Here is a 24,090-nt window from a genome sequence, read left to right on the forward strand (position 1 = left end):
ATAAGTAATTGTATATCTTACTTAAAACTTATTTTACATATATATTTTTTTTATATAAAAATTAAATAATTTAAAAATGTATAATTTTTTTTTGATAAATTTATATTATATTTGATTTTATTTCTTATTTTTTATAGCAAAACTAAATATAAAAAAAATAATTTTTTAATATTTTTAACACTTTTTAACAAATCAAACATAACATAAATTTTAATTTGTTTGAAATAATATAATTAAATTACAAGGAGCACCAATGGTATAGAATCATGCAAACAGAATGTATCTTGGGAGCCAAACAAACAAATAACCTTCAAAGGATTATCCGTACCCAACCGTATAGATATTCTGTTATGAGTTTAAAAGAGTCTCATAACTTTAAAATATTTTAGATTTAAAAGAGTCTCATGACTTTAAAATAATTTATAAAATTAAGAAAAATTCATATTTATATGCCGTTAGAAATTTTATTCTAATGCGAAATATCAAATAAATTTTTAGAATTTAAGTGACAATTCTAAGTGACATAAAGATTTGTTTATATGAGAAGTTTTGAATCATGATACGATGACAAAGAACCATGGAAATTTTCTAAAAAAAAAAAAAATCAGGATTTGCCTTGCGTGAAATAAAAGGTATCTATCTTATGATGCCCTGGATGGGTCTATTTTACTTTTCTTTGAAGTTTGAACCGCGAACACTCACGCGGGGCATCACGTGACCTTTTTCCCATTTGGCAAATTATACTTGGTAATGGTCCAAAACCAATCCATGGCCGATCGTCCGATCATCAGAAACTCCGATCGATCTAGTCTTAACCAAAATCCCAAACCCTTGACCTGATTCAGGGTTTTTCATCTTATCAGTTATCATCTTCCCGTTTCCCTGTCTTTTCTCTTCTTTTCTTTTCTTCCAAACAACTCCCATGCTCCTTGCTTTCTCTTAGGGCTGGGTCCCCCCCAATCCTTCGTACCCCATGAATCCAAGCTAAAATCCCAACCCAGCCCAATGGATTTCGTCGAATTGGAGACGATCGAAGGCCTCAGGTGGACCTGGAACTCATGGCCACCTTTCAAACCAGATGCATCGGCTCTAGTAATCCCACTCAGCATAATGTGTACCCCCTTGATGCAATCGAGCGAGCTTCCTTTGCTGCAATACGACCCTCTCATCTGCAGTCGGTGCGGCGCCGTCTTGAACCCCTACGCCCGCGTGGAGTACCAATCTCGCATCTGGGTCTGCCCCTTTTGTTACCAGAAGAACTCGTTTCCGCGTTCCTATAGTGGCATCGGAGAGAACAATCTTCCAGCGGAGCTGTTCCCCACTTACAGCACCGTCGAGTACCAACTCGGTCGGAAAAGCTCCAATCCCACCTCGAATTTGAATTTGAATCCGAATCCCAATTGGGGAAATGGGACGATGTCTTCTTCTTCATTATCGTCCTTCAGGTCGTCTTCATCTTTAGTATCGTCCTTTTCATCGTCCTCGTTGTCGGGTGCGGATTCTCGTGTGTTGGGGCCGGCGTTTGTGTTTGTAGTGGACGCCTGCTCGGCTGCGGAGGAGCTTCGGGCGCTTAAGAATGAGTTGTTGCATGTTCTTGCGCAGTTGCCGGAAAATACTATGGTGGGGTTGGTTACTTTTGACTCGATGGTGTGTGTTCATGATCTTTGTTTCGCTGAGTGCTCGAGGGTTGTGCTGTTTCATGGTGACCGTGAACTCTCATCGGATCAGGTATATGAACCCTCAATTTATGTTCTGTTTTGTTAAAAAATATTCGCAACTCCATGATTACTATTTATAGCAAAATATCTATTCTGTGGACTTCGGAATGGAAGAAAAAAACAGTTTACTCAGCTTTAGCTAATTTTCTGAGAGATATTTTTTTAATACATTGCCATTTTAAGCATAGTTTTTCTTTTCTTTTTTCCAATTGGTTGCTAGCTGGTCGGCATATTGGTCTTATTGAATTCACCACCTCCTTTTTATCCATCTTTCGCAATACAATTTGGACATTCATGTTATAGAATTGACCTCTGCTTTTCTTACCCTGGCCTCTAAAGCTTTTACTCGTTGTGGGGCACCAGGACTGTAGTTTGGGTTGAAAGCCCTGTTGTTTGCTTGTTCATTTTATTAGTGGTACAAAATTAAAGTTTGGAAGGAATAAGGTAGTAAAAAGAGATTTTCTTTTATCTTGTTGGAATTTCAATAGATTTCTGGCTCTGGAACTCTTTGGCATTTTCTCATAATTCGATATACTTTTATCTGCTCACCTTTTAGTAAATTGTTCCTTACCTGCAGATCCAAGAATTCTTGGGTATTACTCGCACAAAGCAGCAGCAACTTGGAAAGACACCGACTGCTGAAAAGCAAACTTTTCTGGTTCCAGTATCTGAATGTGAGTTCAGTATCACAACAGCGATTGAAGAGATTCATTCTTCAGTGCAGGTCTTGCCAGGCCACCGCCCTCTTAGGTCCACAGGAGCAGCGATATCAGCTGCCATTGGACTTCTAGAAGGATGCTTGGTGAACAAAGGTTCACGGATCATGGTCTTTACATCCGGGCCTGCAACAGTTGGCCCTGGGATTATTGTAAACTCAGACCTGAGTAATGCCATCAGAACTCACCGAGACCTCATTAACGGTCATGCACCTTATTATAGAAAGTCTAGCGGCTTCTACAAGAAATTGTCGCAGAGATTATCAGATGCATCTATTGTTCTTGATTTGTTTGCTTGTTCTCTTGATCAAGTTGGAGCCTCAGAGTTGAAAGTCCCTGTTGAGACCTCAGGCGGATTCATGATGCTAGGGGAGTCATTTGAGTCAGATCAGTTCAGAAAATGCCTGCGGCACATATTCAATCGGGATGAAGAAGGGAATTTGATGATGTATTTTGATTCAACTATTGAGATAGTGACCACAAAAGATGTTAAACTTTGTGGAGCTCTTGGACCTTGTGTGTCCCTTCGGAAAAAGAACAGTTTAGTGAGTGAGAATGAGATTGGTGAGGGTGGTACTTATATGTGGAAGTTGGGCACACTGACTAATAAAACATGCATTGCTTTCTTCTTCCAAGTGGGTGATGAGCAGAAAGTTCAACCCGGTTCTGCATTCTTCATACAGTTCATAACACGTTATCTACATGGGAACATGGGAATGCGGAAAAGGGTTACCACTGTGGCAAGAAGATGGGTGGGGAAGCACTCACCAGAAATCGCCGCTGGGTTTGATCAAGAAGCAGCAGCTTCAGTCATGGCCAGACTTGCCATCCATCGAGCAGAGACGTGTTATGCTCGAGATGTCATCAGATGGCTGGATAATGAACTGATCCGTTTTGCTTCCAAGTTTGGGGACTACATACAAGAAGATCCATCTTCCTTTCGCCTGTCAGCCAATTTCTCTTTGTACCCACAGTTCATGTACCATTTAAGGAGGTCACAGTTTATTGATATCTTTAATAGCAGTCCTGATGAAACTGCTTTCTTCCGACTGATGCTGAACCGTGAAGGGGTGGTTGGTTCTGTTATAATGATACAACCCACCCTTTTCCAATACTCTTTTGATGGGCCTCCTGTTCCAGTCCTCCTGGATGTTCGCTCAATCTCTCCAGACGTTATTTTGCTATTTGATTCTTACTTCTATGTCGTAATTCATTATGGGTCTAAGATTGCTCAGTGGCGGAAGCTTGGGTATGACAGGGACCCAAACAATGAGAATCTGCGAAAGCTGTTGGAAGCCCCAGAGCTTGATGCAGAGCAAGTAGTAGCAGAACGGATTCCAGTGCCCAAACTTATAAAGTGTGACCAACACAGCAGTCAAGCAAGATTTCTTCTTGCCAAGTTGAATCCATCTGTTACTCAGCATTCAACACACACGGATGGTATGGATTTCATATTTACTGATGATTTTAGCTTGCAAGTTTTTATTGAACACTTGCAGACCTTGGCAGTACAAGGTTGATGAAGCAGATTTGTATAGAAGGTTTCTTCATTTTCTGTAATTATAGGAAAATTAAAAAATCAGATGTCGTTTTCTCAGAAGTCCCCTGCTCCAGGCGTGAGGTTTTGTTTAATTAATTTTGCTTTTTGCTTTGTTTTACTAATCATTATGAATGAGTTTTCTCTAGTTATTCATCAGGCATTTGTCCTCTCAAATGGTTTCCCTGGTTGTATCTTTACCTTTCTGACTCCCATATCAACCCTGCTTCCATGGGACAATGACTCTTGTAGAAATCGACTTACAAATTCAATTGTCTTCATTTGGGCCTTTGTTTTCTCTAAAATTCTTCTTGGTTGAGAGCACATCGTCTTAAAATTCAGTCGAGAAGTTACTCGAGTGTTATCATGGATCATGTCTATTACTACTTAAATCAATATATGGATGTAACAAATATGTTTTTAAATTTCAAATAATTAAAATTCTGAGACAACATATTTTCATGCAATAAAACATTATTAAACCTATCTTTTATAGCTCCCGATTCCACAACTTAGTAGTTGTATCCCACGTAACCTTGTTAGGACTTAGGACACAGAATCCTAACATGGAGTACGTTGATGCATTAGAAATTAAAATAGAAAGATCGTAGGAAAATTTAGGAAGGCAGGAAAATAGATTGTGTATGGGGTATGGTATTGACAAATTAATGAAATAAATCAAAATTAAAAGGATACAGCCAGTTCGAGATTCACCCAAGATTTGGAAAGTTTCCTAATTCCAAATGTTCCTCTGCTTAAGAACATAGGCTTCCACCCACCAAATTAGCAACTATAGTATATATATGTATGCATACATAGCCAACTGCCTTTCACTCACGCAAGTCCCATAGTCTCTCCCTCTTTTCCTATTCCAGTGTAGCCATGGCCAACCTTTTCAAATCTCTGCAACTTTTATGCCTTTTGTTTTCTCTGTTAACGTCCCTTTCCCATGCGCAATCCTGCACCAGTGGCAACTTTCCCAACAACCAGATCTTTAGTTCATGCTATGATCTTCCAGTTCTGGACTCTTCCATTCACTGGAACTATGACCCCTCTTCCCAGTTGGTCCAATTGGCTTATAGGAAAACTGGAGTGGCTCCTTCCACATGGATTTCCTGGGCCATCAATCCTACTACCAGGGGCATGGTTGGATCCCAGGCGCTTGTTGCTTTCCAGGGAACTGATGGGAGCATGACCGTTTACACCTCTCCAATAACAAGCTACCAAACTCAGCTGCAACAAGGCAGTTTGAGTTTCCCGGTCTTTGATCTTTCTGCTATGCAGGAAAACTGCGATATGATTATATTTGCTACCATACAGCTTCCTGGGAACACCACAATGGTGAACCACGTCTGGCAAGAAGGCCCGGTCTATGGGAATGTTCCTGGGATTCATGCGTTGTCTGGAGCTAACATGCAATCCTTTGGAAGCATTGATTTTCTTTCGAAAAAGACTGCAGCCACTAGAGGATCAGGAAAGTCATGGGATATGAAAACTGTAAGTGATTCAATTTATCTTCTGTGATTAACTGTTGCTTAATGCCTACATTGGAGTCTGAATATTTTCTTGACTCTGGATTTTCAGGTTGATGTCCTGGTGAATACAATCAGTTGGGGTACTCTAATGCCTATTGGAGTCATCATAGCAAGGTACCTAAAAGCATCCAACACAGGTCCAGCTTGGTTCTACCTCCATGTTTTCTGCCAGTGCACTGCCTATGCTGCCGGTGTTTTTGGTAGGGCAACCGATCTCATATTAGACTATCGGTCACTAGGAATCCAACACACCATCCACAGATACATCGGCATTGCCCTCATTGTTTCTGCCACACTTCAGGTATGTGATTGCCTTGATTTGGACACGGTCAATTGGCATAGTCATCCCGTAATCTATTTGACCATATTTGTTTGGTTGCTTAGGTTCTTGCTCTCTTCCTGAGGCCCAAGGAGGAACATAAACTACGACAAATATGGAACATATACCACCATTTGATTGGCTACGGCACCATCATCCTGGGCGTGTTCAATGTTTTCAAAGGCTTTGATATATTGAAACCCCAGAAGAAGTGGAAGATTATTTACATCCTTGTAATTTCTGGGTTGGGCATCATTTCAGTTGGGCTGGAGTTTATTATGACATATGTGAAGTCTAAGCCGAAGAAGGCCGTAGTTCATGGCCAGGCGCCACCCAATCCACAAGAAGAGGAAGCTTAGATGGAGAAGACATGCATCTGAATCAATTGGCTGTTCTTTCACAATCAACACAACTTTTTTTATCTTCTTAATTAATAGTCCTACACTAGAAAATTAGGAAAAGAAAATTGAAGAAAAGCAAACAAAAATTTATGTTGGGGATTCGAAGGTGCAGCCCACTCATTCTCCCTCAATTCTAATTTGGTTGCAACCATCATATATCTACCACAAAACTCAGGGATGAGTGTTTTTATTTTTATTTATTTATTTATTGTAATAGAGAATGAATTACTTCATCATTCAATACCATCTCTCTGTGGGTTTTTTTCCACATTTTATTAGAAACTTAAAAAGATTATAAAAAATGAATATTTAAGGTGCTGTTTGGATGTACTTCTTATTTTCTATTTTTAAAAATAAAAAATAATAATAACTTTTGCATAAAATGTAAGAATTCTTTAAGCCTTCTCTTAAAAAATAATGGCTTTTAAAAAAATTATAATTATAAAAAATTTAAAACATAAAGTAAGTTCATACTTTTTATAACAGTTATTGTATTTTTTATATATAAAAATTACAATTATTTTCTATTTTGAAAAACATAAAGCATGAAACATATTACTTAAAAATATTTTTAAATATTAAAATTTGTATTTAAAGGTCAAATGCAATCTTTAAAGGTGTTGATATACACTCATATTTTACTTTTCATATTCTACTTGGAAAGTGATGTCATAAATTGATTTTTATTTAATTAAAGTATTTAAAAACATTAAAATTAGCTTTATTTTTAAAGTTCAATGCCTAAGCAATAAAATTTAATTGCACTTTATTAAGTATTAAGCAAAAAGATAAAATTTTTAAACATATCTTTAACCTGTTTATTTTAACTTTAAATTTGTCTAATTAATTAAGACACCAAAAAAATCTTAGTCTGCTGTTATCTCCAAAAATAAGTCTAATAAACAAAAAATATTATTGGTATATTATTACAAGTTATAACTTTAGTCTATATTCTTACACTAAGGGAATTTATACAATCATTTGATAAAATTTAGTACACAATTTCAAAAACAAAAAATGTAAAACTTCATTTTATTGATTAAAAAACAATTAGAAGAGTATTAATTTTTTAATAACCTTATATGACTCTATTACGTTTGTTTCCTAAGAAGAAAAATGTTAGAGAAAGAAAATAAAATGAAAAAAATAAAAAATAAATTTAAAATAAATAAATTATTTTATATATTACTTTAAATTTATTTAACTTATTTTTCTTCTTTTATATAAAAATTAAATAATTTAAAAATATGTAAATTTATAATTAATTTTAATTATATTTGATTTTTTTTTTGAGTAAATAATTTTTTGTAGAATTTTTTTTTTCTCGATACTTTACTTTCCGGGAAAGGAAGTCTCCCATATTTGGAATTTACATAAATTTTCTTTTATATAGATGGATAAATATTTATTTTATTTACTTCCTTGGAAGTAAGTTTTACATGTACCAAGAATAGACAATGGACTACTGTCATCATACGTTCTACGCTCACAGCAAAAAGGAGGAAACTGCATGAATCCGTGTCTAACAGCTTGTTAACAAAAAGTACACTAATTTATACAAATTTGGGGTCAAGCCGCCCGTGGCATGACTCACCTCAACTGCCGCTGATCGCTTTTGACTTAAGAAAAGTGACAGCGTCGCATTCATACAGACGAATAATGCCTTTTATAATAGGAAATAATAATTTTTTCTGTTCAGTGACGTTTGTGGCCGTCGATTTAGCATATATTCTATTGCTTAAAAAACGCATTATTGTTTGAATTCAGCGAATAATTCCAAACAGGTAATTCGAAAAATATTAATTTAATTCTATATGAGTGCAGACCGGATGAAGGTAGTGAGTTACGCAAACGGTGAAACCTTTAGTTTCTGAACATGTTGGGAACACGTGGCGATGTGTGAGTGGTTAATCGGGGAGAAAAACGGAAAAAGGAGAGAGAAAAAACAAACAGTTTGGAGCATGGAAATATGAAAATATTTCTGTCCCAGAAGGAAAAGGAAAGAATAGTTTTCTGGGAAGTGGTGTAAGAAGCGAAGATGTAGTTGGTGTTCTGTGGATTGGTGTAGATCTTGGAGAAGCGGGTTGCAGGGTTTGATATGGTAAGGAGAAATGGGTCGAGAAGGATACGTTGTGCCGGCGGACCCGCAGGCAGCAATGAAGAAGAAAACGGCGTCGAGGAATTGGATAATGATGGATTGCAGTGGAGAGAAGACTGTTCTCGATTTGGACAAGTATGCGATTATGCATCGTGTTCAGATTCATGCCAGAGATCTTCGGATTCTTGATCCCCTCTTGTCCTACCCTTCTACTATATTGGGTCGAGAGAGGGCCATTGTTCTGAACTTAGAGGTTCCTTTCTTTAAATTTTTGGTTTTGTTTTGATTGTTTTTTGTTTGATATTTTGGGTTTTGATATATTTTTTTCCTTTTTTATTCTTGGGTGTTTCAGCATATCAAGGCTATCATCACTGCTGAAGAGGTCAGTTGTTTAAATCTATGTTTCCTTTTCTTTATTTTCTTTGTTTGATTATTATTTAGTTGAAACAATGCTTGCAGTCTATGCTTGGTAGAAGAAATTAAATTAATGCTAGGTATCACAGCAAACAATATCATTTTGCTACAAAACAGAGTGGGAATTTTATGCTGGAGAGCACATGTGTTGATGATGCTACTCGGTCAATGGTATTAGAGCATTGAATTTTCTTCTGACTCTCAATTGGATTTATGAGTTAAGATATAGACTTTGAAATGTTGGGAATTTGTCCAAGGTCTACATAGACTAAATTGTCGTAATCTAATTAAAAGTTAGAAAAATAATGTTTAGGATGACCAGTTTTGGGAATGATTCCATTTGGGGTTTGACACATGTCAATTACATGCTTTCTGTTGAAATTAAAGTGACATCTTATATGATATATCTATGTTGAAAAATTGTATCTCATGCTCAGCAAGCTCGCTTGTTCATTTGATATTTGCGAACTACATACTTTTTGTTCAATCTTGTGTTAAGTTGTTATTGTGATTTCATTATTGGATAGGTGTTGCTTCGAGATCCATCAGATGAAAATGTTATTCCTGTTGTTGAGGAGCTTCAAAGGCGACTGCCTCCTGTTAATGCCTTTCGCCAAGGTCAAGGAGATGGGAAAGATTATGGGCACCATGATGTTGAAGCAGGTGAAGAAGATGGTATGTCTCACTAATCTAGTGATTTTGAAGGAAATAATATGAATACAAGTAGAGATTTTTCTGTCTTTCTTGAAAATTAGTTTTCTGAATGATCTGTGTCATAAATGTAGAGTCTCCCTTTGAATTCCGGGCTCTTGAGGTGGCTTTGGAAGCCATTTGTAGTTTTCTTGCTGCACGTACAACAGAACTGGAAACTGCTGCTTATCCAGCTTTGGATCAGCTTACGTCCAAGGTGAGTAGGACTTTTCTTGTTTTCTTTTAATATTTCTGCATATAGGAATAAATTTTGTCCAAGATCATTAGTTTCTGATGTCAACTTAGGGTCATCAATGGTGGAACGAGAAACTTTTGTTAGGGGTGCGAGGGGAGAAATTGTGCATTATACTATCCATTGATAAATTTTAAAAACTGTTATTTGTACCCTTGTTATAAGAGAACTTTGGAGGTCTTTTGGTCATGAGATGTTGGAGATGGATTGGTACAAATGGGGGTCTCCACCTATTTATAGGCTTGCAAGGAGCACTATAGAACTTATACCCTTCTTGTGTATTTTAGTGCATCTACAAACCTCTGTTATTCCTTCAAGTTCTATATACGACCATGTGAATTTGCTTATTTGTTTGCCTTTGGTCTTTAGTTTTTTAGGGATCACTTGCAACAAATAATCTTCACTCATTGCCCATTAAGCAATATTCCTGAACCAGTCTTGTTGTCAAGCTTTTGTTAATTCTCTCTTAAGATTCATTTGTAATGTCATGAACCATTATTAGTTATTGATTGCTAATTTTCCAAAATGTTTCTGACATGGTTGAAAATGAGGAATTATCCATACCTCAAACTTCGCAAAATCTGTTTTGGATTAGCTTTGCTGCTTGAAATAATGAGCTCTTTTAAGCCATATATTAAAGGACTGGTTTAGGAACCTAAATTCAACCTGATTATAAAGGAGTTGGGCTAGGCCTTTGAACTCAAAACCAACCCAATTTTATTTTTCCTACACATACTATGTATAAACATCTTTTAGTTTTTAGAAAGTTTTCATATTTTTAAATTTTGGTTTCTAAGTTGGTTCCAGGGAACTGTTTTTTTATTTTATTTTTTTATTTATAATTAATTGATAATATATTAAAAGTGCCAATCAGAAAGAGGCATGCATAGTACACAGGAAGTAGACATCTAAGAAAAAAAAAAGAAATAGCCAATGATTACAATCATAATCTAATAATTAGTGCTTAACCACTTAATTAAATCTACCAAGGATGGGGAACCAACTTGAACAACATCCTTAAGAGACACATGAGACCACATGTATAGATTAGAAATTAGGATGCCCTTAAGAGATTGATTCATGTGTTGCACCCCTTCAAATATTCTTTAGTTACATTCCTTTCAAATTATCCAAAATAGGCAAAGTGGAGCTATTCTCCAAGCCTTTATTCTCTTCTTGCCTGTAGAACTGCTATTCCAGCATATTGGCAAGTCTTTCACCGGAAGAGGAAGAATCTACAAAATGCCAAAGAAAGAGAGCAATAAGTGCCATGGCCCCTTAGCTTCCCCACAATGGTTGAGGAGATGGTCTACTTCTTTCACATTTTTTCACATATAACAATAATAGGCCAAGACCAAGCCTCTTCTTTTAAGTTCATGGTTATAATTTTCCTCAAGTCGCTTCCCATGTGAAGAAACCCACCTTGGTAGGAGCCTAAGAGCCCCACACTATCTTTGAGGGGAAAGACACTTCTCCCTCCAACTTCAAGGTAGAGTAGAAGGACTTAACTAAGGCTACCTGCCTCTTGCTAGTCTTCCAAACCATTTTATCATCATCTCTGATACTCCTTCCTAACACGTATAACTTCCAAAGCAACTCTTCAACATTGTTCACCTCCCAATCTTGGAAATGTCTCAAGAAGCATGAGTTCCAGAATATCGGCCCACTCTCTACCACTTGACCATCATTTAACCATAACTCTTTAGAAGCAGCAAAAGAGAATAGAGATGGAAAAGAATCCTTCAAAGGAACATCACCACACCATTCATCTTGCCAAAATTTGATTCTTCTCCCTTTGCCCACCTCAAATCTTGTCCGAGACTTAAAAAATCCCCATCCTTTCCTTATCGACTTCCATGAGCCAATGCTATAACCTTTTTCTTTTTTTTCTTTTTTTGATAAGTGAGCCATGCTATAACCTTCCCTTCCTACTTAAGAGCACTACCTACCTGTCTCCTCTCCAAACTTGCCCACTTTGACCTTTCTCCAAAGCATATCCCTCTTTAGAACAAATCTTCAACACTATTTTCCTAGGAAGGCTTTATTAAGAGTGGGCAGGTCCTTGATGCCTAAACCCCTTTCTTTTTATCTTTGCAGATCAATGAGTCTTCTATTAGACGATGTTTCTTCTCAAGGCCCCCTCTTCTCATAGGAAATCCCTCTAAATTTTCACTGGTCTCAAAGCCATTGATCTAGGAATAACAAAAAGGGGCATGAAGTATATTGGTAGGCTGCTGAGAGTATTTTTTTATTAAAGTGAGTCTCCCACCATTTAAGAGAGATTCACTTTCCTGCATTGCTAGTCTTTTAGAAAACCTCTCCTCTACTACATCCCAAGTGGCTAATGCTTTGGGAGGAGCTCCTAGGGGCATGCCCAAGTAAGTTACAGGCAACATTCCCCCTCCTCTCGCAGGAACCATTTAAAGTGGTTCAGTTCACATTTGGTGCTTTTTCCAACCTCAACTCAATTCATTGCCTGCTCTACATTCAAGTATTCTATTGACATCACTGGCCACAGTTTAGAATGCCTCTACCAAACCTCATAAGTAGGCCCTTTTCAAGTTTAGATGAAATGTGATTGACACATTCCAACTTGGATTCAAATTAAGTAATCATGTCTTCCATAGGTTGTGAGAGAATACTCCCAATGTCCTTGTTTCTTAACCTGAATTCCGATGTAGTGTTAAGTTTCATTTACAATTGTTTAAATCACTCTCGGTCTTTCGTTGTGGAAGCTTTCTCTTGGAATTTCATATATCTTGGTCATGATTTATCCCTATGGCACAACAAGCTTCACTTATGAATAGAGCTCTCCTTTGATTTTCCTAGAATAGTTGCTACAGTTTCATCTTTAAACTTTTGGAAGGCAGCCCAAAGAATTTACTGAGAAATAAGATCTTTGAAAGTCAATTGAGAGCTGAGTGTGGTCCAAACACATAATATGATAGATCTTCCTTTTCAGTTAGAATTGAATTATGAGGTAGCCAACCCAACCCCCCACCCACCCACTCTCCCTGAAATGATCCTATCGAATCTATCAATTAAGTGCTGAAGAAATACATAACAGTTGAATCACTGGATTTCCTGTTCTTGACAATGTTGGCTGATCAAACCAAATAATAATCTCTCCTTTCTTTGCCTATCAAAAAAAAAAAAAAAAAAAGGCCCTCCTTGGCAGAATGTGTTGCTAAACCTGCTGATTAAGCAACATGGTCTCTGTGATCAATTAGGTTGCATCTAGCATGATGTAAAGGTCTACTCAAGTGGCAAAGGTTTGGGGTGGGGACATGGGGTTCTAGGTTCCTCGGAAAAGGAAATTTTACCTATCAAAAAAGATTCCACAACCTATTTTCTTAGATATTTCTTGGACTCATGTTCTAGGTTCTGTTTTGAGGTTAGACAATTTCTGCCTGGTAAAAATGTATCACATTGTTGTTCTTTGGAAATTTTGGTATTTTTACTGAGGTTTTTCTGTGGGTAAATGTGAGTGCATAAATTAATGTGCAGTGAAATGGGGCGAACTCTAGTATATGGTGTATAGAAGAAACGTCCAGGAAAATAAAAACAAAAGAGAAAATAACCAGGAGATGCAAATCATAAAGAAAAAGGGCATTCACAAAAGAACAACCACTGTGCAATGGAAGGGAGTGTGACATACAAACTCCTTAGCCTGGTGATACAAGAAGCACTGATTCACAATAGTCCAACCCCTTCTCATTAGCTTAGCTATGGTGAAAATCTTCTTCAATGTTGCTTCCTGAGCGACAAATCCCACCTTGGGGTCACACAAACACCACAACTGAAAAAGGGAAAGAATACAAGGTGCTTGGAGAGAACTCTAGAAAATGATTCAATGTTCTAGATAACTTCCATCAGAGGGAAATCGTCTCACCCAATAATATGCTTAAGTTGTGAACAAGGATGTCATTATCATCAAATCCTTTGATTGAACAAGGATGTCAATAACCCTAATAACCCTTCAAGCTCCAAGCTCTCCTAAGGGATTTGGATATGGATGTGGAAGGTTCCAAATTCTTTGCCAGCAGGAACAGAAAATAAAATGTTACTTATAAAATTTAAATTTAAATTGGAAAAAAAAAAAAGTGTTCACTTTACTCTTACATTAGAAGCCCAAAAATAAAAAGGTCTTGAAATAGATTCCCTTTGACGAAAACTTGAATATTTCTAATACCTAGACCCCTTGTTTCTTCATGGTGCAAACAGTAGAGCATTGTACTAAATAAATCTTATTAACATGTTCTATACTGCCACAAAGAAAATCCTGTTTGATCTTTTGCTGAACATCTTCGAACTGAGACCTCTACTACAGAAGCAGACTTAAAGTACATCATAAGACTGGGCCAAGTACTTTTGAGAAGCATGAGTTAGCCTCTTTAGATAAAGATTCCCCTTTTCACATCACAGTTCTTCCTCAAAACATTCCACCATTGAGTTCCAAGCAGCAGAAGTTTTGTTTGAAGCCCCCACACACCCACCCGAAAAGGCATATCCTAATTGGTTGACAGAAGCTGCCCATCCTACACCACCTTAGCAGGGTAGCCAAATCTTCTTCTTTTTTTTCCACAGATCCTATTTGGATAATAAGTTCTTTTAGTATTAACATTAGGATTTTTGCAAAATTTTATGCAATTTAATTTGTCACTCTTTCTTTATCTAGTTCATTGAAATTCAGCAGTGTGGAAAAGAGATACGAGAGCTTTTATTGAGGAGGAAGATGGAAGAAACTTGGGGATTTGTTCAATGGTGGAGATGAGTGGGTACTTTTTTTTTTTTGGTAATGCCTTAAAGGTTTGAGATTCAGAGAGACTCCCTCTGGGGAGGTTTTAGCATGGAAATTTGGTGAGGTGGTTCTATATGGTGGTGTAGGAAGTTGGGGCCTAGCCTTGGAGTTGGTATGTGGAAATGGATCATGATGGATCAGATGATTTTTAAGAACCTCTTAGATTAGGATGTGGTTTAAATTCGCTGTTTCATATGATATCTCCTGTGTGGATGCTTGTTTGACAATATATTTTCCTTACTTGGTTGACTTCACATAAAAGGTGAGAGGTGGCTTACTGGTTGGGAGATACACTGGAATTGTAATTGTTGAGAAAAAAACTCTAATTTTTTTTTGGTCAAGGCTCCTTCCATCTTTTAGGATCTATGTACTGGATGAGTCAATGAGTAGCTAGTGGTGAATCATTTCTTTAATTATCTTTGTGTTTTGGAGAAGGATTTTTCTCTTTTGATTGCCCCTTGAAAGGTTTTTTCTTTTGACAAATGGTTTGGGATAAGATTTTAATCATAGAACATTTAACTAGCAGAAAATGGTGGATCTGAATAGGTATTATGTGTAGGGGGGAGTGTGAGGATGGTGGATGTCTCGTTCATTATGGACTGACCTTTGGAGTTATACCTGTGTCTCTGGTGCCCCTACACATAGTGGTGAGGCAGCTTTATGGTGGATTTGTGGTTTTACCAATTGTTGGTTTCTAGATCCTGGACAAGGGGTTTGGTGGGGCAACTTTTGGAAGCTGTGAGCTCCCTGTATTTTAGCTAAGGTACTTAAATCCATCTATTCTTCTTTGTTGGCTGCAAGGAGGTTAGAGCAGTTCTGTTGTTGAGTTCTTAGATTTTTTGAAATTGGCATTGGTCTAGCTACCTACCATATATATGGTCACTCTATATCTGATCACCCTATATATATATATATATTTTTGATAGGTAAATTTTTTTTCCCCATTAAGACTTGAACCTAGAACCTCCCACAAACCCTCCCCATCCCTTTACCACTTGAGCCAGGCCTCAAGGGCTTAATCACCCTATATTGTTTCAGATATGCCTCTTTCTTTTTGTTTTTTTTCTTCTGAGCTTGCTGCTTTTGTCATCTTTGATCATTATGTGTCTTCTGTAAACTGCAGATTAGTAGCCTTAATTTGGATCGGGTTCGTAAATTGAAGAGTGCAATGACGAGATTGACTGCTCGGGTTCAAAAGGTATGCTTGGGTTCAAAAGGTGTGATCACTTCTTCAATGGTAATAGAACATGTACATCACTTTCCTACTTTCCTCGTAATTCCAACTAATGTGGCAGGAAGTCTCAATGTTATTAATTATAGTCAATTAAGATCTCAAATGGTGAATGTTCTGCCTGACCATACTTGTATGGCATCAAATTAAATTGAGAGAGTTTCAGAAAAATCCACTTTATATCCCATATAATTACAATATAAGAAGGTGATCATAGTTGAAACTCTCATTAATAAGAAGAACTAACAATAGATTTGGAATTGATTCCTGCCTTTTCCTTCTCTTTAATTGTAATAGTCAATTTAAGATCTCAAAAAGTGAGGCAAATGTCTTTGAAATTGATTCCTGCCTGGCACCCACTTTTATGTAATTGATGAACTATGCACTTCTTGGCCTTTCACCAAATGACACCAAACCCCATGTAACCAATCTTGGACTAGCAGTTGCTGTGAAACCTGAATAAGACAAGTTCAAAAATTTTGTGGAATGAGTCCATAAGAATGAACTATCTTGAAGAGCTTGAATGGTTGATTTGTATGATAGTTAGAATAATTCAATTCTTAAATATCTAGTCCCTTATCAGATTTTGGGTCTTACATTTGTGCCATGCTAGCATGTGCAATTTTTTTTTACTCCAACAGAAGTCCATTGCCAATTCAATGGATTTTTCAAATACTAAAACATGAAATTTCTACCCTCTTATCCCATTCTCTGCAATTAGAGCAGTGGGACAGGCTGATGGGAGGATAAGGGCCTACAAAATTTTAAATTAGTAAAAATAGGCTTAGTAAAATTTGGTGAAATAATTTTTTTTAATAGAAAAAGAAAACTTTGGGGAAGTAAAATAAGAATAAGTTTAGGTGTATACTCTGACAAATTTTTTAGAAGTAATGACAATGGAAACAAGCCTGCCAGATTTGTGGTTTGTACTGATATGTATCAAGGCATAGATAAAGTCATGGTCTGGATGCTTCATTGTACCTCTCTGCATATCTCTATTCAATTTAATTATTATTAATTTATTACCATTATTCTGACATTTTCCATCAGCAGCAGTTGATCAATTATCTGCTCAATTTGTATGCTTCACAGCCTTAACACTAAAGACTTCATATGGTGCTCATAACTGATTGCAGGTGAGGGATGAGCTTGAACAACTTCTGGATGATGATGATGATATGGCTGATCTTTATCTGTCCAGAAAATTGGCTGGTGCATCTTCACCAGTTAGCGGCTCAGGTGCCCCCAATTGGTTTGCTGCCTCCCCCACTATTGGCTCAAAAATCTCCAGGGTGAGTAGAGCAAGTGTGGCTACAGTTCGTGGAGATGAGAATGACGTTGAGGAGCTTGAAATGTTACTTGAGGTTATAACATTCATATCAGTCTTGTTTGTCATGTTTTATTGACAGTTAAGAAGTTATCATCTAAAGTGTGTAGTGAAATGTCATGCAGGCTTACTTTATGCAAATTGATGGCACATTGAACAAATTAACTACGGTATGGGTGTATCTTGTCATTGTTAACCATTTCTATTCTTAGCAACCCACAGGAGCATGAAATTCTGTGGAATACATTGTGATTTTATTCTTAGCCTTTCCATCAGTGAGTTATATAACAGATTATTGATGCATTTTCTTATGCACATTTTGTTCTTTTCAAAACAAAAAATGGAAAGGTGGAGAAAATACCTTTGGTACAAGTGATATGACAAAATGAAAATGTTGGTTTGAAAATTTAGAAAAATGACGTACAAAATTATGGTTCTATCTTTTTCTCCACTTAACTTGACAATGGCAGACTATGTAGCATCAGATGAAATTGTCCACGCCTACCCAGAAATGGGCAATATAATCAGACTTTCTTGTGTATATTAACTCATAAATAAACTCTTTGCCTATTCTTTAGTTTCTATGCATAATTCTTTCATGTTTCTATGCCCTTTCAGTTGTGCATCTGCCCTTTGTATGATCTGCTATCACATCTGGATTAGCATAAACTAATTAGTTGACCTATGAAAGGATAAAACTTATGATACTTATTTCAAAATTATGACGGTTTAACTTGAAATTTTGTAGTTGCGAGAATATATTGATGATACGGAGGATTATATCAACATTCAGGTATCATCTTGAAGCTTTATTACTTGAAATTAACAGGTATATTGGGTCAAATCTGAATGTTTCTTTCATCTAAGTTGACCTCATGTTCAATTTTGCAGCTTGACAATCATCGAAATCAGTTGATTCAGGTGCTTGTATCATTCTCTCTTATGTAACACATCGCTATTGCTGTCATTGTCTAAGTCCTTCAATCATATTGGAAGTTTTTATAGATTTAGTAGATTTATTTTATTGTTTTCCACCTTATGGCTGCAGTTAGAGCTCTTTTTAAGTTCTGGAACAGTTTGTTTATCCATCTATTCTTTGGTGGCTGGAATATTTGGCATGAATATTCCCTATACTTGGAATGATGATCATGGGTTCATGTTCAAATGGGTATGCAATTATTTCATCTGGTAAATTTGGTTGTGAACTTTTGAATGGATATACTATTCCGTACCCTTGAATGATTCTCTTTTCCTGTTTTCAGGTGGTTATCGTCACAGGTGTAAGTTGTGCTCTTCTTTTCGTAGTGATCATGTCATATGCTCGGCACAAGGGTCTTGTTGGATCCTGAAATCTATATATCAAGTAGGCCGGCCATGCAGGATGAGTTTTAAGAATCACTGGAATAATACCCTAGGGCGGGTTGCTGAGTCTTATCAGAAAAATGTGAAGATGCTGTACCCTTCCTTGGATTGGTGGCCCCTTAGTCTTCCTTATAGATTGCCCTTGGTAGCTCTGCTGGCATGGTTAATTTATTTCTCTTTATCTAAGAGATTAGGGATCTGATCTGGCATCATTGCTTTAGTTCCAAGGTTGTTGTGTCTTTATAGAAACTACCAACAGCCTGATTAACCCATTTCAGGCACCAACAGAATTGTACAATCACTCTACAGATTACTACTGTATTCTTTTAATTTTGATTCATACTTGTTCTTACATCTCTGATATATGGCTGACTTGGGTTGCACATAGTGCTAATGTTCTGCAAAACATATCTGTAACTAATAATAACAATGCAATTGTATTTCCAGTATTATGTCCGTGAAGTTGATCAGTGACATTCGGTAAAAACTCGATCAATCTCTGTGAAGTTTGAAATTTGTTCAGCATCATCAATGTATTACTCATTCTTCCCCACTAAGTTTGAGGTTGATGGTTGTGGAACTGATGTGGCTTTGCATTCATTGTTTTTAAAGAAATCTTTTCCTTACTTACCTGATGGTAATGTGGTTGCAGAAAAGTTTTGGATTTTTTCATATAAAGTTTTGCACACAGGAGGACATGAGCAACTCTTCAGCATTAGGGTTTTACTTCATACTCTGAATTTCTGTTTTGGTTCTCTTCTCTGAATCCATGAGTTGGACAGTCAACTACTACATGTTGTTTGGATGCCTAGCATACAGAAACATGAGTTTGTTTCATAATTGTTTTCCTCCATGGGCCCACATTAACATTTGCTTCAAACTCAACATACATGCCCAGCCAGGTCTTCTTCTCAAACTCTTCATTCTCTTCATCCAGTTCTAAGTTTTTTCTTTCTTCTCATGCAGTTGACCTAGGAAGCCCATTTGGAACTTATCCATTTCTTCCTTTTTTTCTTTTTTCTTTTTTATTTTTTATTTTTTATTTTTTATTTTTTATTTTTTGTTCATTTGGTTTTTTGTAATGATTTCAATAGGAATTTGATTATTCACCACGTACAAGGATCCCCGCCAAGAATACATGGCTGAATGGTTAAAGCACTTGACTCATAAACAAATTTATAACGTACATTGTATTAATAAATATAATTCTTTTCATGATAAAATATCTATAATTCAATCCTAAATAAAAACTCATAATCATTCATGGAATTATTAAAATGATTATTAGACAATAACTTGGTATGTAATTTTTTTCAAAAATTATTGTTTGGTTATCAAGAAATACAATGAAAGTCTTTATTTATATCCAAACACCAAGGCCATGTTTGCTTAGCTGGGTAGAATAGCGTAAAATATGTATAACCTAAAATGTCATTTCTAATGAAAAAGATTGGTTTTGGTATCATACTCAATAGGATATATTATACCATAGTTATGTTTGATTTGTAAAGAAATTAAAAATGAAATGAAAAACATATTACAATAATATTTCTTTAAAAAAAAAAAGAATTATATTGCATCATCACATAAATGGTATTAAAAAAAGTATGAAATTTCTCCCATGTTTAGGATTATATGAAAATCATTCTATAATCTATACTTTAGTAAATAATTTTTATTTCTTTATTAATAATATTCATGACTAAAATATTTAAAATTTATAAAATAAAAAATTATATTATTTCCTTAAATTTATAAAAACAACTTATATATATATATATAATATTACAATATACTTTATATATGTATTTTTAGGAAAAGTGGGTTTTGACTTCCTAATTTGAAAAAATATAGAAAAAAGAACCTTAAGTTTTTTAAATTTGTATTATCTTCCTTCATTTAAAAATAATTTAAAATAAATGCACATTTTTATGAGTAAGATAACTATTTTCCCAAAATGATCTTTTTACTTGTCATGTCAATAAAACAAATTGACAAGTAGATTCCTTGTGTGGATGTTTCTCTTCTTTTCAATCTCTTTATTATTATTATTATTATTAATTTATTATTATTATTATTATTATTATTGAGGATTTTTTTTTGGAACAAACATTTAGGAAAAATTATGAATTTCTTTTTTTTCTCAATGAACAAACATCTAGTAAGAAAAGTTGAGACTTTTTTTTTTCTCCATAAACAAACATCTCATAACCAATAAAAATGCTCTTAAAACAAATTCCTAGAATGCTCTTAGAACAAATACCTGAAAGTTGAGATTTTTTTTCCTATGGAATGTTTGTTTACTGAGAAAAGATAAAAAAGTCTTAACTTTTCCTACAAGATGTTTATTTATGGAGAAGAAAAAAGGGAAATAAAAGAGAGATTGGATAATATATTTCCTATGACTTATTCTATTTCATGTTTGATTGAATACAAGATATAATAAGGGATATGATAACATATTTTATTTCATCTCTAATCAAACATAATCTATGAGATAATTTGTATTTTCTTTGATGTAGTTTAGATGCTTTAAGACTTAACTTATTTTTAAAGTTATTTATTTTTTAACTTAATCACTTAATTTCATCTCAATAGAGAAAGTGAAATTTTCATGATCCAAATCAAAATTCTATTATATGCAACTATCATTTTTTGTCTCATAATTCATCTAATTCTTAACAAAATTAAATTTAACATTTTGCAGATTTCTCATTCAAAGTTAAAAATAAATAATGCTAAAATAATAATTAAAATTTATAACAAATTTTCAAAATCCAATCTCTTATTCAAAGTTGAAAATAAATAATACTAAAATAATAAATTAAAATTTATAACAAATTTTCAAAATCCAATCTCTTACTATAGTTTGATATTTTGATATATTTGGAAATACGTTATATAGTACTTTTTTAACTATTAGTTTTTAAATTAACATAATAAAAAATATCATATTTGATTTTATAAATATTTTTAACATGTAAAACTAAATAAATTTAATGTTATTAAGAAAATAATAATTCCTAAGATTCAAACAAACTCAAAAGTCTTTCACACCCCTACGACCCTTTATGTTTCGTAGTTATCAATTAAGTTCACACATTATATATATGAACAAATTGAATACTCACACGCATTGGATTTTTCACTACAATGATATCTTTTTTAGCGTTTGTCATACTAAATGCTTAATTGGCAAAATCTCCACTAGCATACCTTTAAGATGGTTTAGTCCACTTCCTCATTTTGTTAGTAACCATCTATAATATCTTCTTGGTTGCAATTAAAACGTTTGTTGTTTCCCTTGAACTTTGATTTAGATCAAGATTGACCTTTCCTCTCATTATTTTTCTTTCTTGTACTCCCTCTATTACCAAATCTTCACTTGAGTTTCCTTCTCCACTCTTCGACACTTTTTTCTTCACCTCTTTTGTGTTCAAAGCTACCTTAATATCATGTATAGAGAGAGTATGGTTATTATACATTGTGACATCAATAAAGTCTTTATAAGAATATGGTAGGGAATATATCAAAAGTATGGTTTTGCCTTCATCATGAATTCTAACATAAATATTCTTCGTATCCATAATAATTTTATTAAACTTATCAAGGTAGTCTTTAATGGATGTACCTTCTTTCATCTAGAGAGTGAACAACTAGTTATTTGAATATAATTGATTTTGTAAGAAAACTTCATCATATATAGGCTTTCCAACTTCAATAGAACAATGCGCTTTCTTCGTAAGTTCATCATTATTTTTATTTGACATCGTTGTTGGTAGATTTTCCCTATCCTTTAATACTTTAGACGACCTACGTTGAACCAATAGGATATACAACTTAACGAACTATAATCTAAAATTGTTTCTTCCATTAAACTTTTCAATTTCAAGTTTTATCACCATTCAATGTCTAACAACCCAAACTTTGATACCGGTTTATGTGAAAAAGCATGAGACACACAAAACACAAAACAATTTACATGATTCGGTCTAAAGCTTTCATCCACTAACAAAGCTTACGTCACTAATGAATATGAAAAATAACTTCCACTATTGTTAAAATATATTACAATCTTAGAGTCTTCAAATCCTAAAGTCTCAGTTATATTGAAAAGAGATGGTCTCTTTGAGTTAAAATCTCTTCTTATGCATTTTCCTAATTACATAGGTATATTACATATTAGAAACAAATTATATAATTATTAAAGATACCTATTCCTAAATAAAAAATAAAAAAAATCAATAACTTACTAATGGATTCTAAATAGAATTTGAGACACTTTTCAATAAATTTTTTTTATCTATTTTAAAAAATAATTTTATAAATATGAAAAATGATTGAAATTAAATTATACTATTTTTTTTTTTTTTGCCTTTTCTCCTCATAATTATTAAACCTAATATATTCAATAAAATGACAAATAAATCACTCTTCACAACTCATAATTGTAAAACGCCTCTTACCATCACACTTAATTACTTACTTCAACTCCATTTAAATATTTAATTTCACGTTTTTTTTTAATCTATAAAACATTGATGAAACAAAGAAGGAAAAAAAAATGCAAGAAATAAAATTAAAGAAAAACAATTGTTTTTTTTTTTTCGTTTTAAAATAAGGACAAGAAGAATTAGCATTTGGAAAGAATTTAAATATCTTTCATACTCGTCTACTCCATTAACAAAATTCAATGGAGGAATGATACATGGATAAAGATATATATAACAAAAAGTAATGATGGAGTGATGGATTTTGAGTGAGAAACCAATAATTTTTTATGTTTTTAATTTTTAATTTTATTCTTTTATGAATTGCATAACAAGTGATTTTCTAAATTTTTTAAAAATTGTGGAAGCACCTCATTTCTATAATAAAGAGTTTCTAAATCACTCCCGAGCAGTTCTAATTAACAAAATTAAATAATAATAATTTGATTGTTTGAAAAAACACTTACAAGTACTAATAAAAAAATCAATCGACTGTTTTGGAAATTTATAAAAACAATTTTAAATTATTGTTAAATACTTAAAGAGTCTATATAAGATTGATTTTGTAAAATAGTTTTCCAAAATTATTCTCTAATTTTTTTTTATAACTAAAGTCTATTTAAAAACTTGAAATATTTTTAATCTATTTTTTATGTTTTAAAAGTAATCTTTAATTGCTTTATTTTCAATCATTTTTCATATTTATAAAATTATTTTTTAAAGAATATTTTATTTCTAATTATTTTTTTAAAACAACATTATCTAATGAGAAAGTCCGAATGAAAAATTAAGGATTTATTTAAGTAAATTTTCTATAGGAAAAGTATGTTTAAAAACTTGTTTGTTGTAGTTTTAAATATTTTTTAAAATAACTTTTATTCATAATATTTTATTTTTAATTATTTTTTAAAATAACAGTAATAATGTCTAACTTAAATAAGAAAGTCCCGATTAAAATGTCAAGGATTTGCTTAGAATATTTTTTTTAATATTTTCTATAACAAAAGTAAACATGTTCCTTAATATTTTATTTTTAATTATTTTCTAAAAGAGTAATCAAAATAATTAAGCCGAAAGTTTTCTTTGGCTCACGGGTTTTTTTTTATTAAAAGAAATGAAGTGTGGGACACGTTACGAAATTAAGATTTAAAATTATTATTATTATTATTAACTTGGAAGTAGGAATTAATTTGGACAC

The 24,090-nt window shown here is 34.0% G+C and overlaps 3 protein-coding genes across 5 annotated transcripts; all 3 read left to right on the forward strand.

Annotated features, from left to right (window-relative positions):
- Positions 1-527: 527 nt before the first annotated feature.
- LOC100249428 (protein transport protein SEC23 G) lies at positions 528-4,094 on the forward strand. Its single transcript, XM_002284125.4, has 2 exons — positions 528-1,728; positions 2,296-4,094. Exons 1-2 carry the CDS (start codon positions 1,006-1,008, stop codon positions 3,952-3,954), a joined length of 2,382 nt encoding a protein of 793 aa, XP_002284161.1. The 5' UTR covers positions 528-1,005; the 3' UTR covers positions 3,955-4,094.
- A 437-nt stretch (positions 4,095-4,531) lies between these two features.
- Positions 4,532-6,467, forward strand: LOC100251077 (cytochrome b561 and DOMON domain-containing protein At5g47530). The gene is made up of 3 exons (XM_019220249.2): positions 4,532-5,468; positions 5,556-5,807; positions 5,891-6,467. The coding sequence occupies exons 1-3, from the start codon at positions 4,854-4,856 to the stop codon at positions 6,182-6,184; spliced, it is 1,161 nt and encodes a 386-aa protein (XP_019075794.1). The 5' UTR covers positions 4,532-4,853; the 3' UTR covers positions 6,185-6,467.
- Positions 6,468-8,075: 1,608 nt separating this feature from the next.
- Positions 8,076-18,854, forward strand: LOC100244262 (magnesium transporter MRS2-I). Of its 3 annotated transcripts, none has more exons than XM_019220070.2 (11): positions 8,076-8,577; positions 8,677-8,706; positions 9,266-9,413; positions 9,524-9,645; positions 15,606-15,719; positions 16,850-17,077; positions 17,166-17,210; positions 17,789-17,833; positions 17,932-17,961; positions 18,089-18,208; positions 18,303-18,854. In XM_019220070.2, the coding sequence occupies exons 1-11, from the start codon at positions 8,338-8,340 to the stop codon at positions 18,387-18,389; spliced, it is 1,209 nt and encodes a 402-aa protein (XP_019075615.1). In that variant the 5' UTR covers positions 8,076-8,337; the 3' UTR covers positions 18,390-18,854. The 3 variants fall into 3 exon arrangements, with proteins under 3 accessions (XP_019075615.1, XP_002284181.1, XP_010649991.1); XM_002284145.5 differs by having other exon boundaries at positions 15,606-15,680; positions 18,303-18,754; XM_010651689.3 differs by lacking the exon at positions 15,606-15,719 and having other exon boundaries at positions 18,303-18,754.
- Positions 18,855-24,090: the final 5,236 nt, after the last annotated feature.

This window comes from Vitis vinifera, chromosome 5, assembly GCF_030704535.1.
Source record: "Vitis vinifera cultivar Pinot Noir 40024 chromosome 5, ASM3070453v1".
NCBI classification, from domain to species: Eukaryota; Viridiplantae; Streptophyta; class Magnoliopsida; order Vitales; family Vitaceae; genus Vitis; species Vitis vinifera.

Coding starts and splice junctions, on each gene's coding strand:
- LOC100249428 (XM_002284125.4), top strand. CDS start 1,006: ATGGATTTCGTCGAATTGGAGACGATCGAAGGCCTCAGGTGGACCTGG. Junction 1,729..2,295: donor GTGAACTCTCATCGGATCAG/GTATATGAACCC, acceptor CCTTACCTGCAG/ATCCAAGAATTCTTGGGTAT.
- LOC100251077 (XM_019220249.2), top strand. CDS start 4,854: ATGGCCAACCTTTTCAAATCTCTGCAACTTTTATGCCTTTTGTTTTCT. Junction 5,469..5,555: donor AGTCATGGGATATGAAAACT/GTAAGTGATTCA, acceptor CTGGATTTTCAG/GTTGATGTCCTGGTGAATAC. Junction 5,808..5,890: donor TTGTTTCTGCCACACTTCAG/GTATGTGATTGC, acceptor TTGGTTGCTTAG/GTTCTTGCTCTCTTCCTGAG.
- LOC100244262 (XM_019220070.2), top strand. CDS start 8,338: ATGGGTCGAGAAGGATACGTTGTGCCGGCGGACCCGCAGGCAGCAATG. Junction 15,720..16,849: donor GTGTGATCACTTCTTCAATG/GTAATAGAACAT, acceptor AACTGATTGCAG/GTGAGGGATGAGCTTGAACA. Junction 17,078..17,165: donor AGCTTGAAATGTTACTTGAG/GTTATAACATTC, acceptor AATGTCATGCAG/GCTTACTTTATGCAAATTGA.